General features: G+C 40.4%; 1 protein-coding gene across 1 annotated transcript; it reads right to left on the bottom strand.

Annotated features, from left to right (window-relative positions):
• Positions 1 to 286: 286 nt before the first annotated feature.
• ASAH1 (N-acylsphingosine amidohydrolase 1) lies at positions 287 to 18,258 on the bottom strand. Its single transcript, XM_039550597.1, has 14 exons — positions 18,193 to 18,258; positions 12,918 to 12,964; positions 12,636 to 12,726; positions 11,306 to 11,392; positions 10,286 to 10,364; positions 9,310 to 9,384; positions 8,425 to 8,470; positions 6,971 to 7,115; positions 5,755 to 5,809; positions 5,472 to 5,553; positions 4,753 to 4,884; positions 4,394 to 4,517; positions 3,646 to 3,702; positions 287 to 2,990 (listed from the first exon to the last, which is right to left on the bottom strand). The coding sequence occupies exons 1-14, from the start codon at positions 18,256 to 18,258 to the stop codon at positions 2,901 to 2,903; spliced, it is 1,176 nt and encodes a 391-aa protein (XP_039406531.1). The 3' UTR covers positions 287 to 2,900.
• Positions 18,259 to 20,237: the final 1,979 nt, after the last annotated feature.

Below are 20,237 nucleotides of genomic sequence, written 5' to 3'. Positions count from 1 at the left end.
AAAAAAAGGCAGCTAAATGAAATTCCAACATTGAAAGTAGCTGCAAACATTTCTTCAGTGAAATGGTCTTAGCTTCCATCACTGTGCACAGAGCAGCAGCAGCAGGGGGAAGGCAGTAAACTGACATTAAAAATAGATATGTCTATCTGTAACAAAAGCAAATTAGACTTTTTGTCCAGCTTGAGAAAACTTTCAGACTTGACAGATGAAGGTTAAATTAACAAATAATCACATTCATCACTTTTTGTATATTAAGGCAGACAAAATCAGACATAGTTCTTGAGGGTTTTGTTTTTAAATAACTTTGTTTATTTTAGTAAACAACAGCATAGGCATTCAGGCTCTGAACAGACATCCATGGAATTTAGCTGTCCTTTTGCAATTGTAAAGCAATTTCAAGTGTGGAAATGTGGACTGTCTTGCACAAGGGACATACCAAAAGCTCATTACTTAATAACTGTAAATAGTCTACACTGCCTTGTTCTACATATGCTAAAGTGGGATGAGGCTAACTAAGCAAGTAAACTTATTTTTAAATTACAAGGTAATTTGATTATGGCTGTTACACAACTTCATTCCACATAAATCCGAACAACCCCCTTCCAGGCTGAGGTGTGCACTCAGAAATATATGATGGGCTCTTCACAGTACAGACTGCAACATCTGACTTTGTTTAACTGTCTTCTATGAATCAAATGGCCCAGGAGCTGAATTTCACACATGCTTTTTCACTAATTTAAATTGTGTTGCTATATTTGATTTACATAGGTTCAGTATTCATAGCTGAGATTAAAAATGGACCCTGGTAGTACCATCATGCTAACATACTTCTGCTTGCATACTTCAGGTAAAAAAGAAATTAGATGTACTAGACTGGCCCTTGTTTAACATCAGTTTACATAGTGGGATGTTGATTTCTGTGTGCTCTCAGTTTGTCAGTGTTGTATCTCCCCTGAGTTGGTTCTTGCTGTGCTACTACAGGCATTGTTCTAAGGCCTAGAATATCAGTGTGTCATTTTCCTGAAACCAGAAGCTGTGTTTCTTCATCAGCTGCTAAAGTTATTTGGTAAACAGCATTCCTGTTGTTCCCACTTCTTCCAAGGCTGTTGGGAGGAGAGCCCCTAATAAAAAACAAGTTTGCAGTAAAATGGTAACCTGGCTACTGAAACAAGGGATGATTAAAGGTTATCTTTTAACCATAAAACACTGAGCTGAAAGGAATCTCAAGGATCATCTGGTCCAATCTTTTTGGCAAAAGCCCAATCTAGACAAGAAGGCCCAGCACACTGTGCAGCTAAGTGTCCAGTGTTAGGGAATCCACCACTTCCCTGAAGAAATTATTTTGGGCAATCACTTGATTCCCCTTCTGTAGACTTCTTAGTGTTAAATTTCTAATTATGGGGAAAAAAATCTTTTAGTATCCTTAAGTGTTTGGAACAGGAAGCTGCAGTATACTGTGTTCTCAACTTGTGCATTACACTAATACTGTTCTGCATGTCCTGGCTATCAAGAGTCCCACTGTGACTGGATGCCATGAACAGGCGGGTTTTAATTGGAATGGCCTTGGCAATAGTGTCTCTGCAGACACCAAAGAGAGACCAACACTTCCCTTACACTACTGCCAACTTTGAATTCCTGGCATAATGGGAATATGAATAGCACTTCTTTCCTAGGGAGGTTAAGAAAAGATTACAAGGGAACCACTATAAATACCAGCCCCTAAGCTCACTCTCTAGTGTCTTCTCTTTGTGTGTCAGAAAACACAAGAGCTGGAACTGTAAGCTACTCCCAGCAATGCAGCCAGTGGCACAGATGAAACTACTGCCTCCTATATTATCTGCTTCCTAGGATATTAGGCTGCTACTACTTCTCTCTAAAGGGCCTTTCTTTCTTAACTTGAATTCCAGACAATGGTGTAATCTGACTTGACTTCCTTTCCCCACTTTCAAAAAAACCAACCAACCAAAATCCTCCCAAAACAACCCAACTACCCTATTATGACAATAGCTTTAACTACCAGTTTAAAAAATCGGAGGAAATCACTTTTTCAGGTGCTGTTAAAATCAGTCTATTTAGAAATGAAAGTAGTTTATGCTGTGTGGTATCTATCATACATGATGTCTTACACTGAAGTATGAAATGAGTATGTGTGTACTTTGGTCACAGAAAGCAGTTTTTCTTTATTGTATTTTTTTGAGACAACAGAAAAACCTGTATTAAAAAACAGGTAATTTGTTAACAGGCCAAGAAAGAGCTTCAGCAAAAGAGCTATAAATCAGTGGCAAGACATTCTTGGCTCAGATCTTCTTTTAGATATTTCCCCAAGACCTTGCTTCTGTGACTAAATATGACACTTGGTAGGTTATTTTATAAAAGGGCATATCAGACATATCCTCATATTATACCAGAACAACAGCAATTAATCTTAAGTGCTTATGAACGGATAACATAATTGTATTGTCCCAGATGGTCTTCTTATATCCAATTCTTTTTGATACTTGGTAGGTGCCATTATAATTTGTGTTCTTTAGAAGGATTTTAATCTAAATAAACCAAACCAAAAAACCAAAAATTAACAAACCCATAACCAAGAACAAACCAAGAATACTGCCAAGACTGAAGAGATCTAGAACTAACTGCTGAACTCATTTGGCAGAAATGGCTGAAATCACACCAGACACTCATGAGGACACATTTCTTGTCAGCAGAACTGCTGGTTACAAAGCAAGGAAGTCTGCTGTGAGATAGGGTCCTTCATTGTTAGAAGCACTTTGCCATTTCTATATAGCCATTAGATTTCTGAAGAAAGGAGTTAGACTGAGTAATCTCTTTCCAGAAGCATTTTTTGTGGAGGACAGCCAATCTGGACAAGCAGCTTCCAACACAGGAGAGGTACAGGGCTACCAAGGACTGCAGGGATCTGGGCATTCCCGCAGGTAAGTCTCTGTATGGCCATTATACACCTCCATCAGCGTTGTGCACACAGTCAGCTAACAGGCCGGGGGGGAGAAGAAAAAAAGAAGATAAGTCACATTACAGGAATTAGTGAAAAACTCTCTCTGATACAGCTGAACAGTTCTACTAAAATGAGCATTTTCCTTCTTTAGTCAACAACATGTGAGTATGAACTGTGTCCTCAGTCAAGAATGCTGCCTCCACTTAACACAGGAACTAAACTTCATCATTCAAAAACTCTTCACACTCCTTCCTTCACTTTTTTTCCCTAATTACCAAAACTTAAAGTTCAGACTAAAACCTCTTGTGTTGCAAGAATAATGTGCCTGTAGTATGCCTAAATCATGAGGTGTATTGACTTGTTTTATGTGAATTACAAAGGCATAGATCACACATTAATTCTGGTTAGAAGGGTCCTCAAGATGTCTGCAGCGCGGCTGCGGCCTCAAACAAGGGTCGGCTATGAGGAAAGGGCTCAGGCTACTCAGACTTTTAAAGCTGTAGGGCCTTTGGAAAATAGCTATGCCAGCAATTACATTTTGCTGTTACAAAGTAACATGAAATTTGGTTTGTTTTTACACTCATGTTTCCACCTAAAAAACCCCTGAATATACCACTGAAGCCTCCTCCTCAGACGTACTCAGTGCCCTGCCCCCCACCCTAAACGTCCTGCAAAAATAGAAGAATTACCTTATTGAGGACAGGCTTTGTGGAGAGAACATCATAAATTGCTGGTAGGGAGAGATTCTGAAAGAAAATAATACAATGATGTTAAAGGACATTAACCTGTATATGTAAATGCTGAGAACTAACTTCTTTACACCTCAATTAAATAACAAGATACTGCTTTAAGAGCACAAGACCCATAACACCTTGATATCAGAAGAATGTGGGCCGCAAAAATTTGAGCAGACCAGATCTCACTAGAGCATGGCACTCTTAAGTGTGTTCGCTGCCTGAGACTGTGTGTTTGAATTTCACTGGTGTGAAACTGCCCTGGAAGCACCACAAGTCTTTCTCAAAGTATCTCTAGGTGTATCCTCCTGCATATGCAGCTGCTGAAAATACTTTCAGGAAACCCACTCAGATGAAAAGAAAGCCCAAAACAAACCAACCAAACGAAAAACCCAACAAACCAAATGAAAAAGAATCCCCCCTAAAACCACCACCACAACCCAAACCAAAAAACAAAACAATACCCCAAAAAACCCCAAACAAATCAACAAAAGAACAAACAAAAACCCCACAAACCTCCCTCATGTAAAGAGCCAGCTTTTTATAACCCAGAAGCAGAGACAAGGTATCACAAAATCATCAGCCACTTCTGTCATTATAACTGCGCTTGAAAATAACCTGAATGCTCCTGGCTGTGTCAGGTCAGTACTGTAACTTGGGAGTTTCAAACCAGCAGGATATGAGGTATTAGGAGGATGTTTACCTCTTGTGTTGTCTGGTTCAGGCATTTCATTGCAGGTCCTCTACGATTATCCAGTACCAGTGGAGGCTTCCAGCGATCGTAGTTTGTTTCTAACACGTACCACGTGCCCTTCTTGATATCAAGGCTGGAAAAGAGGTCTAAGTTTGTGTTTTGCTTCTCTAAGTATATACTAAGTACACATATACAGTATATAATAAATACAGATGGATTTTTTTTTTTAGGTTTGCTGTAGTGTTTTTCAATGACGGTAAAGAAGTGAGCTCTTGTACAACAAAGTCACAAGGAACAGAGCATGCAATTATTGGTAGAACCTGTCCTCTTCTGAAGACTGAGTCAGGTGTCAGGTCAAGCATACTCACTCCCAGATATCCAGAGCAGCTGTCCTGGATCGAGTTATCACACACCCTTCTCCAGAATTTTTTCCTCCCAGAATAAAGTAAGCTGGAGCCAGCAGTCTTGTTTTTGCCAGTCTGTCTTTTGCATCTTGGTAACTGTGGGTAAGATAGTGTTGGACTATTAAATGCTATAAATGGTTCAAGTACTGAAGAGCAAGTTTCACAGACCCAGGGAAAGTTTGGATAGTTAAGCCTTTCTTCCCCTTTCATGCACATATGAGAAGACAGGATCACCATAGAGGAACACATTTAAGCAAAGCTTCTCTTCTCATTTTGTACTTGAAGTGTGATTGTTTAGAGGTGCTCTTTGCACTTTTTCCACACTTAAAACATGAACAAAATGATGACATACTGTGTCATAGTCCACTGAATTCATTTATTGCATAACAGCTTTGTTTCTGCTTACTTCGTATGATGTACTAGTACCTGCTGGATGTGCTTTGATGTAGAATGCTTACACATTTAGATACCAACAGGCTCATCAGGAAAAAAGAAATCTGAGAAAAATATTTGAAGGATCATGTGTGATGCCTTGCCTCCTGCTCCAGACCAGACCTATTTAATGTTAAGGTCACTAGGAAGGTATCTGTGTCACTGGATATTAAGCATACATCTACAGTATTCATGCTAGTTGAAAGCAGAGCAGATTAAAGGAGCATAATATTTAGAGGGAGAGGGAATACCTTGTAGCATTCTCTAATACTGTTCTTGTAAGAAAGCCCATCCACATACCATCTCTTCTACCAAGAAACCATTCGAAGATTCCTGCAAAATATCACTGTTACAATAATTTGTTTTCAGATGGTTCACCCATGCTATTCTAACTTTCACAGCTGGTTTTAAAATGAGCTGTGTTTATCTTACCCATCTGCAATCTTTTCACCATTTGTGTGCCTGTTTATTGAGGTAACTGGTATGTCCCCTGGTATTTGTGCAGAAATAATGAAAGAAATGAGCATTACTTACCCACATAACCACCATCAAGACTGAAACGCTCATTCATTGTCAGAGTGAACAAGTTCTGAAAAGCATTAAACAAGCCAACCTTCAGCCATTGCCAGCCCACGAGTACCAGTAGTAAACAGGAGGCAGCATTGCAATTTAGATGTCAACTGAGCTTCTTGTTTGTTAAGACTCTTCCCTTTAAGTAACAGACTGCAAGATCAAGCTCATGTAGAGAAGAACCTAACTTATCACGGCTTGAGTAAGTAGAAATGAATTTTCTGACCTGGCAGAGCAATCAGCAAGGCATGCTTTTAAGCTAAGCAAGTCAAGCCTGTGGCCATTTTTTCCACGGAATGAGCAGTTTTCCTTTCCCTGCTGTATGTCACCTTCTTCTCAGACCTCTGAGTACTATTCCAGTTTGAAGGCATATTTTTAAGTCCCAATGTTAAGTACACCCTGATACGTTACTGCTATTTGCATGGGCATGCAGCAGCACACAGTCCATGTTATTTGGAACACGGAATTCAAACTCAAATCTCAGCCTTCTCCAACAAATGTTTCAGACAAAAACTGCATTCAGCTACACTGACTATTTTTTAGAATGGAATCTTCCCAATGTATTTGAGCAGAAGACAAAAATAAATGGATACAATGCAGGGATTTATGCCAGAAATGCTCTACAAGAAAGACTACCTATAACAGAAGATAGAGCATGTAAAAAAGGAGAAGTTGTGGTAAGCTGGACACCCTGATATAGTTCTGTACTGACGGTTATTAAGATGTATATAAACCCCAGATTTCAGCTGCCTATTAAATAAAAACCCAACAAAAAAGTCTTAAAATGTAGGACTGCCTTTTCCAAGACAGATTGGAGAAAGAATTAAATAGCACAAGTGTGCTGTTTCACCCCTCGGATCACAGCAATAGCTATTAGCCAGCAAGAAACTCTAACCACTTCAGCACTTTGTATTCACTCCTGTTTATATTTGAAATTCAATGCTGTTTTTAAGAACTGTCCAAACAGAAGCATTTCATTTAGGCAATCTCCTTTCACAAGGAAGGGTGCAGCACTGTTTTCTTTTATCTGTCTTCAAGTAGCTATGCTGTGCACCAGAACAATTGAGATAATTTATTAAAAAACATCCCAAGGCAGAGCATGAAAGCAGAAAAATTTAAATTGTAAAGGAAAGTCTGAAGCATTTGTAACAAATTGACAAAGCTCCATCCCCATACTTACTGGTTTGACTCCAGACACCATGCCTATGTATCCTGCAAAATTTGTGGACTTGAACACTGTTTTGTTGTTTCTCTGAAAGTCCAAGAGTACCACCAAAGGCTTCAGTTCCCGGGTTAACGTCCAGGAATTATTTTTAACATCCCACCTGCAGGAGACAGTACAGCACTTGAAACTTCCCTCTCTCAGCTGTTTTTAAAGCTTCCCTTCACAGCATGCAGACATCCTGTGTGTGATGCCTGTCCTCTGATCTTACTCGTGTCTGCCAACATCACTGCTCCCTAGTTGAGCAGCACCAGCAAGGAACAACTAGGAAGTCTATATGCACAGGCAGGCAGTGAAAAGAACTAAGTTTTGTTTGAACCAAGAGCATATATATCGCTCAGAATTAAACAGCACCACCATAACAGCTGGTTTGTTTTGAACACATAACTTTGTTCTCTACCTGCTAGCAAAGGGAGCTACAGGTACTGCCTCTGATGCCAAACCTCAAATTCTTATTTTTCAAAGGCAGAAGAGAAACCATGTACTACTGGATTTGCTCTACGTGAAGGAAAGTATCAGCTCTAGTTTGCAAAATAAGCCAGACCAGTTTGTAGGCAAGATGTTGATAAAGAGCACTTAGCAGACCGTTAAACTCTCTGGAAATAATCCAGATTCTGGGAGCAGCTTTAAAGTTTCCTTAGTTTTCAGGAAGCATATTCACACTATTTCTGACAAGTGAGAGAAGTCCAACACAAGCCAAACCAAGGGACAGGTGGAGTCACAGTTGACAACACATGAGTTTTTGATAGGCAGGTAAGAATTTTAATAAAGATGAACATTTAAATTCCAATTGTGCATTGAGCATCATCTGGATGAGTGATGTTACAAAATATACTGGGGTAATAAAAGCAAACGCTGAACTACCTGATCATGGGGTATGAAAGGAGAACTAATGAGTGCTGGGCAACAAACTACAGAGTTTGTATGGAAATGATGAATGATGCGAAGTGGCAGTGGAGCACAGTACAGTAACAGGGGGAGGAGAGGGGGAAGGAAAAAAAAAACCACCTTAAAAATGCCAAGCCCCAATCCAATCCCCATTTCAGTGCATACATTAAAATTGATGCTTCATCCCATCATGTAAAGAACAACATCTATTGTGCCTCAGAGATCAGGTTACATGGGCCATTCTTTGGTTTGAGACAGTTTGAACTGGAGCTGAGAAAAAAAGGTTAAGTAACACAAAACACAACTGTTCTTGATGCACTTGGGGCAGTTTGACGTAAGATCAGCAGAACATCCCGATCTTTTCATTTTAGACTTTTTTCACAACACCCAATGGAGAATTACTTGTCACAGTCATAGCAACATCCAGTTCATCACTTAGACTCAAAGAATGCATGTAGCTATTTCAAGTTCAGCTCGGTTTTCCTTTGGGTTTAAAAAAAAAAGTCAGAAGTTTAAGTACTTACCCTAGGAACAGTCCAAAATCCAAGTTCCTGGCATGGTACAGTTTCCCTATACAACAATAAATAAATAGATAAATAAATACAGTTTTCTAAAGAAATAGACAAATTTCAGCTTAGAAACCCAAGAAAGGAGTAAGCAGGCAAATACCTGGGAAAGTAAGCAAGGAAAATAGCATTCTCTACTTGCCCTTTTCATAACCACAATACAATGATGGGGTTTTTTTGGTCAGAGAAGTGTTTTGCCATAACTGAAAACAAGTAATCTTGCAAACTGCTGTCCAACTCAGATTCAAACCTTTCCATATTATCTTAATGCAATGGCAACACCTTGAGCTTCCTCTACAAGTGAGACATTTGGATGCCCTCTGAGAATCCTTTAGAAAATTCCTAAGCTGGAACAGGTATAGACAAGGGCTGCAGAACTAAGTAGGAGAATGAAAGAGTCTCTTTTCTTAGAAGAGACTGTCCATTTTCTCTACCACCATACACATGCAATATCTAGAAACTAGATACAAAATCCTGCATGGCACTGAGAAAGTTCCAGATGTGTAGCTGGTGTTTCTTTTCCCTAGAAAAAGGAATATGACCTATTAAAAAACCCCCAACCAACCAATCACAAAAAACCCATCATCCAACAAAACCAAACCCAAACCATCTTTGAAAGTAATTTTGTCCTTTTTTTGTCCTTTTAAACCTAAGAGACTTGTGAACTCTTATTCCCTTTCTCAAGAAATACCTCTTATTATCAGTCCTTAGGTATTATTATTACCTTTTACTCTCTTTACTAGACCTTCTTGCCTGCAGTTGAGGAGGAGTGTATTTGCATAATTGAGGCAGACCCTCTTCTACATAAAAGGAAACTGTTACCAGTATTTTGGATTGCATTACCTGTTTTATCTTCTGCCACTATTGATGTACATACAGTAAAAATTTCATAAAAAATGTTAAAAATAACGATTTCCCCTAGAAAAAAAAAAGAAACGAAGTTAAATTGAAACTTGCCACGAACAGAAAAAAAAATGGTTAGAAAAAAGCATACTGCAAAGTTCAGTATTCTGTAATATTTCTGTTAAAAATTTAAATTTAAATCTCCTTTGATCTTTAAAATGACTGATTCAGCAAAATCAAGAGCTTCCTGAAAGGCAAATAGAAGGATCAGAATCCCTTGACCTTCTGCCTTACCATGCACAAAGCTGACAGTCATTGCTACTTCCTCCTCTGGAAACTTCAAAACAAGCTATAAAATTCACTTTAAAGAAGAAAGCTGCTATATGTACCACTAATGCCACATAAGAGCTGCTGGCCAGCAGCAGGTGTACTGCTTCTGTATGAGGGAAGCAGTGCTAACAGGCAATGGTCCTTCTCTGTCTCAGTTCTGGAGGAACTCGGTGCCTACTCCTCACCTGGAATGGCATTCTTCTGCAGGAGGTACAGAGGGAAGGCAGAAGGACACAGCAAGGACCACAAGGGAAAGACAGCACAGCAGGAAACTGAGCCTTGACTTCTTTATATGTCAACAGCAGACACACAGCTGAGTGCAAAACCAATGTGAATAAAGGATTCCCTCAAATTTTGGTGCACAGGAGCTGAGACTTCCTCCAGTTCCTAAAACCTAGGAGTGAGAACTTACAGCTCTACAGACAAGTCCCAGCCTGATAAAAGGCTTAGGTGATTTATTGCATTCTCCTCTAAAACACTGTTGTTGTTTAGTGTGAGATGTAATTTATTGCTTTAACTACTTAATTAACGATTAGTTAAAGTCACAGATGATTAAAACTAACTGCAGATTGGTAAACACACTAATTTTAAATGAATCTGTATTCCTAGCTTTCCACTATGTTAATACAGTGTTGGAAACTGTTACCCAAAGGAATCCCAGATGAATTTGCAATCCCTTGGAGTTCTTCATTGAAAGGATAAGGAAGCGTGGCAGTCAGATGAGCCTGAAAGGAAAAGTTTTGTATGATACATGTTTAAATTAACACTATTTTGTTACTTATAACAAACGTCTCCTCAACAGGCACATTTTTCTCACAACTACTGAGTGTTTAATTTCTCTGCAGTCTGTAGAACTTGAGGTTGTTTGCAGAGTCCTTGGAAGACAAGTACATACTTAAGGAAAGAAAACTCTCACTCATCAAAACGCTGACGTGAGCAATGGACATGAGCACAGTCTCTCTTAGCAGGAACAGATGGAACAGAGTGAAGTAGGACTCGTATATATTAAAAGCTCAACTGCAGTGGCGCTCAGTGTCAGTATTTATGGGCAACCCTGACCTTCACACATTGGGATGGCAACCTGTAAAAGCTGCCAACCCCACTCAGGCACACAGGGATATGCTGTAACCAAAAATGGGGGAAAGATCTCACCTTTTGCTGTCTCTAACCCTACACTGCTTTTCCCTGTTCCATGCCAAAGCTTACTTTAACCAGAATCAAACTGATTTTTAAGGTGAGGCCTGGTCAAAGCTGTCCCTGTAATCAGACATTTATTATAGTTTTCAAAACCTTATTTTACTCTACTGTTTAAAAGAAGTGGAACATGGTAAAAAAATTCAGTCAAGTGTTTTTCTACAGTAACTAAGTCTGTAGCATATTTGTCTAGTGTTATTAATCCAAACTTAAAAAGATCTTAGGAAAAATTAGAGGAGGAAGAGGGAAGAGATGTGCATTTTTTGTTTGATGGTTTCAGAGTAATTCAGAGCAGACAAGAAGGTAAAATTTCAGAGTGACTCTTTAAAATAGCATTTTATTCTGTTGTGGAAGTGGAATTAAGAACTTGTAATTTAAGAACTTTTAAAGTTCTTAATTGTCAGATTTAGAAGCATTCTAATTCTGTAGTCAGAGCATACAGTAATAAAAAAATTAAGCTGAAAATACTTACTATTTTGTTATCCACTATGTCAACAACTTTGCCACTGGGGAAGAAGGTATTTGCTATATCTTTAATATTCTGGACCACAGTCTTCAGCTAAAAAGAGCAAGGGCTTTTATTGAATAGAAGATCTTACGTGCAAGAATTGCTAGAATACTAACAGAACTCCACGACAGACTTTTGATAAAATCCTCTGTTGAGAAAAATAAATACTTAGATAAAGTGCTAAATGTCATGTTCTTGGTGAGAAAAACACCCCCAACTCCCCACTAGAATAATTCTCCAAGCTTTGTTCAAGTAACTTTCTAGATTAGTTCCAATGTGTCCTTCTACCAGAAACAACAAATTACAGGAAAGTCATCCTCATCTTCTTCTCCTTTGATCAGATTTTAATACTCTGCACTCTTCTATCTTTCAAAATGCTAATTTCAAGCTCTTTGCTTAAGCACTGATATTACTGAAGACAAAAATACTCAATAAATTTCTTATTAAATCACATGCTTTCCATTTGCAAGATGTCAGTGTTGCAAATAAGAGTTCCACTCCATGTGATCTAACTCCAAAGTACATAAGAGATAAAACTCTTCAGAATTTGAGGTGAAACCTGAAGCTTCCAACACCCACTGGTTTAAATGATATTTTTAAAATAAATATTAGCATGTAAGCAGAATTTGTCTGGCTTTCAGAGTGGAAAGGCCAAAGTCATCAGGGATATAGCAAAAAGCCCTAGCCTTGTTTGAGAAATTAAAAAGTGCTGAACTGAATTTTCGGTGATCTTCAGAACAGCTGTTTTAAGTAGTTTGAAATAGGCTGAAATATTAAAAAAATTATTTGTGCTATGTAAACACCAGTGCTACAACCAGCATTCCTGAAAAGGGCAGTAAGTTCTTAACTTCTCCCTTGCCATTTCATCATCTCATGCAATATTTTGAGAGAAGTCGGGAGGTGCAGAGAAGGGATGCTGCCTCAGTTTCACTTCAGTTCACCAAGGCTGTTTCTTTGGTGTATTCTTCCCTCTTCATTCTGCACCACTTCATGACTAAGGAGATTTGATAAATGAAATTGCACACACTTGTTTATGGCGCCCTCGTTTTTACACCTCTACATCCTAAACACCAGTGTCTCTACACTTAATGCTGCTAGCTTAAGTGTTAAACAGACAAAAAGTTTACTCAAGCAAGTATTTTAGACTGGAATCATATTAGAAAAGTCAACTGGAAACATTATCCCTTTCAGATAGTTTTAGCACATATATTCCTTTTAAAACTTTTCTCAAAATAAAAGGCTATGTGCTAGTTTTGTATCTGTTAAGCCTCAGAGCAAGCTCTGCATTTCTTACCTCTGTCTTTTTGTCACGCATCAAGTCATCCCACCTTTTGCTGGGAGGTAAGTCAAGATTTATGACATATGTGGGTATATTCCCTTTGAACCTGAGAGACAAACACCAGAGATCAAATTTAAAGAAGGCTCTCAAAAAACAGTTGACAAAATAGGTCTTCCCATCTGTAACCAGCATTTTGTAGACCTGCATCAGGAACAAGTTTCAAGAAAAAACCCTGTTCAGACTTGCAAATCACAACTTCTCTACAATTTGCTAGACAAGTTGAATCAGATTACTTACGTTGGTCCTGAAGGAGGGTACATTTTACTCCTGCACTCTTCTCCATACTGTAAAGACAGTGAAACATTGCTATTTAGCTTCTTTGTTAAAACACTATTATTCTAGTAGACTTAGTTTCTAATTAAACTTTTAGGACTAGTCAGTTAACTCAAAGTCTTGGGACTTTGGAAAGAGGAAAATAGAAAAGGAGGGACTAGCAGCAACTTCACCATGCTGTCTGACAGACCTTCAGACAACTTGTCTAATGTAGTCCAGGGCAAGCAAAAGGGTATGATAAATATACAAACTGTATATATTTTCACTCTGTGTGATTTAATGAAGAGCACTTCAAATCATATTCTTTATACAAGTTCAGGAACCTTAGATCTCAGTATGAACCAGTCTGTTCTGTTTGTCCAATTCATAATCCCATTTCACAGCGTCATTCCTAGCTATGTTTAGTGTTAAGATGCACTGTGCAGCTGGGGCAGGAAAAGCGTAATGAGCTCTTGGCAATCCCTCAGCCGGTGGAATAAGCTGTATGGCACGACTTTGGGTTCAGCATGGACAAGTGCTGCTGAAGTGGTGCTAACATTATGTGGGGTGCAATTCAACTAAAAAAATACACCTTCATTCCTGTGAGCATGGCTAGCTACAAATCAAAGTTTGAGAACAATTTTAGGCGTACTCCAAGTGAATGCAAGGGTGTTTTTCCATCAATTACATAAAGCATGCATATAAATATATAAACATATGCATATACATGCCACAATTATAATACTACGTTTTACCCCAGTGACATACAAGCAAATGCCAACTGGCCACCCGCACTTGTGCTTCAAGCTGGTCGAGAGCAGGCCAGATTTGGTCCCAAAACTACGTGAGAAGTTCAACAAGCGCCTTAGAGCATAATATATCTCACTAGGAAAAAGGAAAGGTACATGTGCTGTTCTGGGAGCCTGTAGAAAAGCTCCTAAAACACAAATGTTTGGGAGGCACAACAGAAACAAAAATATGATGTAATCCTTCCATCACTTCCCTTCCTCCCCACCCTTGATTTCCCGTATTTATTAGTCTGTATTAATTAGATTACTAGTGTGTCCTTACAATGCATTCTGGTTCCAGTGAAAACTGTGACAACATCTCCAGCACCTATGTAACTGGGACAGAGAAGTTAACTAACGTCAATGTTCTCTTTGGGCTAATCTCATTAGCTGTTTTTAATGCATTAATACAGAAAACACATTGTCTTACACAATGCCATGGACTTTCAACACTGGCCTAATTTGTTACAACTGGAAACAGCAATTATAAATTGGGATGGATTTCTGTGTGTTACAATGTTAATCTCTTTCTACTGTTTCCAGCTGCTGGGAGAAAGCATGAGATGAATGTTGGTTTTCCAACACATGGAGGTATAGGACCAGAAGCTGTTTCCTAGATTTCAGTGCAGTGCAGTTATAGACTTTGCACAGCTAAAACAGAACGCCCAACACAAAAGGCCCTTTAATTTTCAAAGTGAAGAAGTATCAAAACAAGGAGGGTAGGAGGGATATCACATGACTAATTAGGCAACAAAAGTCAGAGGTTTTGTGCAAAGCCAGACAAATGCTTAACAGTACTGATGCAACTGTCTTGTGCAATTTTCCATCCTGCAATACTAAAATCCATCAGAAGAAAGTGACATTACATATACATCCTACTGCAAGGGATGCACATATTTGGATCTTCAGGAAATACCTCTCACAAAATGCATTTCCTGACAGATAAAGCCTCTAACAAAAAAGTTATCCGAAGTGGATGAGAGTAGAGCCCATGCTCACAGAGAAAACAGTGGCACCTGTGCAAAACTGATTTCAGAGGATTTTAAGCTAAAGGTGCTAAACATTATGTCACTCCTGGCATTTTCCCCTGGGATTTTAATCTTGTATTCACAGCTATTTTTATCTTCCGAGTGCTTTGCAGCCTGAGCCACGAAAAAGGTGAGGAAAGCAACAGTTAAAGGGAGAGAGAACAGAGAAAATGTTCCCATCTTACATGTGGTATTTTTAGATTTCTCACCTGTCTATGTATAAAGCAAGGTAAAGAAGCCAGTAAGTCCTAAAACAACCTGTACATCCTTCAAAACTGCTAGCATTAATTGAGGTATCTGAAGAAATCAGAGATTACTGTTTCTTTAGGTTAACTATTACATCATAGAATCACAGAATATCCTGAGTTAGAAGGGACCTGCAAGGATCATTGAGTCCAACTCGTGGCCCTGCACAGGACAAGCCCAAGAGTCCCACCATGTGCCTGAGAACACTGTCCAAATGCATCTTGATCTCTGACAGGCAGTGCCTGACCACCCTTGGTGAAAAACCTTTCCCTAACAGCCAATTTAAACCTCCCCTGGCACAGCTTCAGGCCATTCCCTCAAGTCCTATTGTTGATCAGCAACAGGAAGAGATCAGTGCCTGCCCTGTGCTTCCCCTTGTGAGGAGCTGTAGACTGCAGTGAGGCCTCCCCTCAGTCTCTTCTCCAGTGAGAACAAGCGAAGTGACTGCAGCAGCTCCTTGTACGGCTTACGCTGGCACACAGGCAGCAATTTAAAAAGATATCAAGACAATCAGAAAACTAGAAAGCTAGAAACGGTTTTTTTTACACGAAGTTCTAACATGGAACAAAAAAATTGTTATCTTTTGCAACCAGCTAAAGATGAACTGCAAAGCTTTCTGAGAAGGTTAAAAAAAAAAAAAAAAAAAAAAGACATGTAAAGAATTTTCTTGCAGCAGCAGAAAAACCAACAAGCACTTTTTATAACCAGAGTGGAATAAGCAGCTATGAAGTTACTACTGTGGTCAGCCAGGTTCTCCTCTCTGCAGAGGCTTGAGACTGATAGAAGGACAATAAATGCTGTCCAAGAAAAGCAGGAGCATCCTTTCAGCATGACAGAATCACTTTCCGTTTCCAGTGTGACAAGCCAGAGGTGGTCCCCTAGAAAAAGCCACTGGAAGTTGGATCCAAACAGCAGGTTACCACTATAAATGTGCTTTTCAAACGTGCATTGAACCCCCTAAGAGAAACATGGATATTCTTGAATGGAGATTTAATCCTCCCTTTGTTTTGCTCTTTAAAATCTACTGTTACCAGTAGGTTGCATATTTTGATTATCTTATATACTGCCGACTTTCAAATTGAGACGTATGTAATGACACAAAAACAGACATGCAGGAGCACTGGATCAAAACACTACCAGGAAGATAACACAGTGAAGGAGAAATAGAACATGGTATGGGGAAAGATGGAAATAAAAAGTGGATGTAGCACAGAAGATTTATATTTTGACTAATTGTATTAAAAAAAAAGTGGAACAGAAACCAAATAACTACCGAACAGTTAAAATGATTTGGGTGAACTGGAAAAAAAAATCAAGTAGTAACAGTTACTATTGACTGCAGTACAGAAAATTAATGCAAGGTTTAATGACTGCCAACTAAATATTTTGACACCTAGACTGATTTCGTTAACATGAAATAGGCTGAATGCAGCTTGTCCAGTCTAAGGAATACCAGCACACATTTTATTACCCTCAAAAATATTTTTGGGGCAGACCATCTCTGGCATCCCTCCTTAATATTTATATATTTTATATTTCTCAACTTCCGATGTAAAAATAAATATAAAATTACCTCTTTGAGCTATTAAATGTAATTCCATAGTTTAAGGACACTGCATTCAGTCTCTTTCAGTCAATCTGTTATATTCAGCATCTTTTGGTCTATGAACTCTGTGATCTAACACATTGTTCTCTCTGCTCCTCTTCCCTCATGGGATGATGCCAATGCAACACTCTTGTGCTGCAGGAGTCCCAATACTGTTCACCTTTCTGAACACAGAGGTTAAGAGTACTCTTTCAGTACTGAAAAAACGGTGACCAAGACAATTTAAATCGCAGTTTGGACACAAAGGTCAGCAAGGTTCAGGGGGCCTCAATGAAAGCTAAAGGGACTGAGAGCCTGCACCACTGAGATATAATTCAAGGCACCTATCTTCTGTATTCTTTGTTAATGAGATTAACCCAAACAGTGGCACTTAGGAAGAATTCTTCAGCAAATTATGCATCCCTGCATCTCAAACAAAAATTAAATATCCAAGCCTAACAGCTGGCTGCACAGCAGCACAATCTGCAGCCCAGACACACAGTGGATATTGTGCAAGTGCAAAGATGTACCAAGTGAAATCAAATGCAAATCAAGATCTAATGCTACTACTTTGCTGACAGCTGGCACTTTCTCCTGTAACTCCACACTCTAGAATACTTTTGGCTAAAATTCTGAAGGTGTTTTAAGCTGGAAATAGCTTATAGTATTGGGAAGCTGCTCTTGGCGGGTAGGATGGGACTGGAAGAAGAGAGGGGAGAGAGAAGAGCCCAGTCCTGTGCAGAAAAGACACTAAGCGAACATGGGCCATCCAGATGCCCGCAGTCCCTTCCTGCAGGTCTCCCCTCTCACAAAACCCATACCAATTTTCCGGAAATCAATGTAATTTGCTAGAAAAAGACTTAGATCAAACACTAAAGGGTGCACTATATTCCTAAAATATTTAAAAATAGATTGCAAAAAACATTTTGAAATCCAGAGGTATTTAAAACCAATCCTCTTCACAGAGGATGGGGAAATTCAGGAACTTCAGAAGAGATGAGCGAATGCTTCACTGCTTCAGGAATAAAAAATACACCAGGAAGCAAGAGCAGCTGTTTACATACCCAGGAAATGGAAGCCAGCCTGCTCCAAACGACTACCCCCGCCCTCCCAGCTTCCCAATTCCACCAAAAGTTAAATATTTCATTTATTCAGTTAAAAAACCCCAAACAGCCGAAAGAGCAAGAAACGACACCTAAAGCCCTCCCCTCGGGTGAACTACAGCAAATACACTCAGGAGATTCAGAGCCGTGCGCACTTTTAGCAAGCCCCTCTGAACTTTCCTTCTGGAAATCGCTGCTGTGGTGTGTCAGGGCAACGCTGACAGTACAGACCCACACGAAAGCGAGCGCAGCAGCAAGGACTTGCAAAACACGCCGTGGCACAGCCCCTCCCGCCGCCGCGGCCGCGCCGCTCGCCACAGGAGCCACGTCCGCGTTCGGGAGCCCGTGGGCGCATCCACACGCCTGGATTCAGAGGCTCGCCCCGGCCTCCCGCGTCGGGAAGGGCGGCGGCGGCCGCATCACCCCCGCCAGCCCCAGGCCGATCCGCTCCCGTCGGCCCCGCTCCCCCCTGCCCGTTCCCCGCCAGGCTCACCGGGTCCGGCGCCCGGCGGGCTGCGCCAGGGCGAGCAGCGCCAGCGCGAGCAGCGGCAGCAGCGCCCGGCCCCGGCCCGCCATGGTCGTGCCCGGCTCCGCTCGGCGCGGCGCTCCCCGGAGCGGCCGGCACATGACAGCGCCCCGCCCGCCGGGAGCGGGAGCGGAGCGCGGCCCTCCGCCACAGCCCCGCCCCGCCCGGGCAGATACGGCAGAGCGCAGCGCGCTCTCAGTCGCGCTTCCACGAAAGGCAACTTCCGCACAGGGGAGTCCGAAATAAAATCGCCTCTCTTTGGCAACACTAAGGGAAAACCCGTGGCACCAGTTTTCAGTTTGGCAGTACTAGGATTTTTAATTACTCTGTATCCTGCGGAGGTTTTAGGCAGGCTGTGTGGTAATGAAAGATGTCAGGCAGGCGCGTTCTTAAGGAAGGGTTTTTCTCCATCTTGCGGCTTAGGAGTGCAGGAAACGGGCAACGGGGGAGACAGACTAATGAGAAACACGGGGCATGAGATGCATCCATCTACAAGCGCCCTGCCTTCTAATTATTATTTAAATGGTATCTCTTTCAAAGAATTGTGGAATGGTTTGAGTTGGAAGGGACCTTAAAGACCATCTAGTTCCAAGCCCCCTGCTATGGGCAGGGACACCTTCCACTAGACCAGGATGTTGTAATATCAACTACAAACCAGCAGCCAAATTAGGTGCATACTGTCATTTTGTATGACCATTATCATTTTAGTGTGAGCAAATGAATGTTTCATGAGTGTGTACATCAGCAACGGTTGGTGGAAGCACCATGAAAAGTACTCAAAACCTTCCAGGATGCCTGTATTTTAGCTTGTCTCATGTGCTCTGTGCAGTGCCTGAGACGTGTCACGTGTTTTTAGGCACACAGAAAAGAAGTGATGCAGTCTTTAACATCATGACTTAATTGCCTGTGCAATTAACTCTCTTACAAAACAAAGTGGGGGTGGCAAGAAAAAGAAGGGAAGTCCTTGGCAGAAGGTTGATTGGAAAGCTGCATCAAACTGCAAAAATTAAGAGACAGGAAAGGATAAAAAATGTACTGTAGTGTGGGAAAGCCTTGGGAGGAGGGCATGCAACAGTGTAGGAAGGAGCCAGCTCAGAGCAGAAGCTGGGAATTGCACGGAGCTTTAGAGACCAAGGCAGAAAAACATTAAGCACTGGTGAAAGAAGATACAGAACCAATCTGTGGATTTAGAAACTGAGGAAAATTACAGTGTAGCAGGATAAACCTTGAAATTTTCATGGGAGTGTTCTTTAAAAACAGGAGATCAGGCAGTTTCTATAGGGTCTGGAAAATATTTTCAGTTGAAAACAAATACATCTAAGACAATAATCCCATCTTTACTTCCAGATATCTGAATATACTATTATGGGCTATGGTAAGAAAGACTCTGATTAAGTTATTTCCTGAACATCCGCAACCCCTTTTGCTCATATTTTATATCTGGGGCAGACAGTATTTTAGGGAATTTACTATCCTTGTCTAGATGCTTTATCATCTTCAGTACATTTTTAACAGGAGAAAATAAACAATGACTTTGGGAAATTAAAAACTCTCTCCAAATGCTCTCAAGACATAATGATGCCATTGTGACATTACGCAGTGTACTTTTTTTGAAGCCTCTTTGTGCTTCTGGTTTAGTTCTTTCACTGGTAAAGAAATTCTCAGTTTAAGAAAGTTATCTTCCAGCACCAGTCACCTTCTCTGACTATGGCTATTCTACTGTGTTCCTATCACAATGCCTTGGCTCCAGGGCCCACACCAGTACCTTAGGCCCTCTATTTAGTTATCTAGGTTTCTTCTGTCAATTTTCAAAAACCTAAGAAGGAAAAAGCTTCTTACGATGTTCAATTAAGTTGCTAACTGTACTGACAGCTGGTGTCGCTGATATTTAGCCCGTATGTCCACCCTTCTGCTCTCCCATACTCATCTATCCAGTACTGTATTAGCACTCTCCAGATCTGTTCCTTCCCCCATAGGTAGAGGCTACCCAAATTACTTCCCCCTTTTCCTCTTGGTTTCAATTAAATTA

This window comes from Corvus cornix, chromosome 4, assembly GCF_000738735.6.
Source record: "Corvus cornix cornix isolate S_Up_H32 chromosome 4, ASM73873v5, whole genome shotgun sequence".
Classification (NCBI taxonomy): Eukaryota; Metazoa; Chordata; class Aves; order Passeriformes; family Corvidae; genus Corvus; species Corvus cornix.
This window is presented reverse-complemented; position numbering and strand designations above follow the sequence as displayed.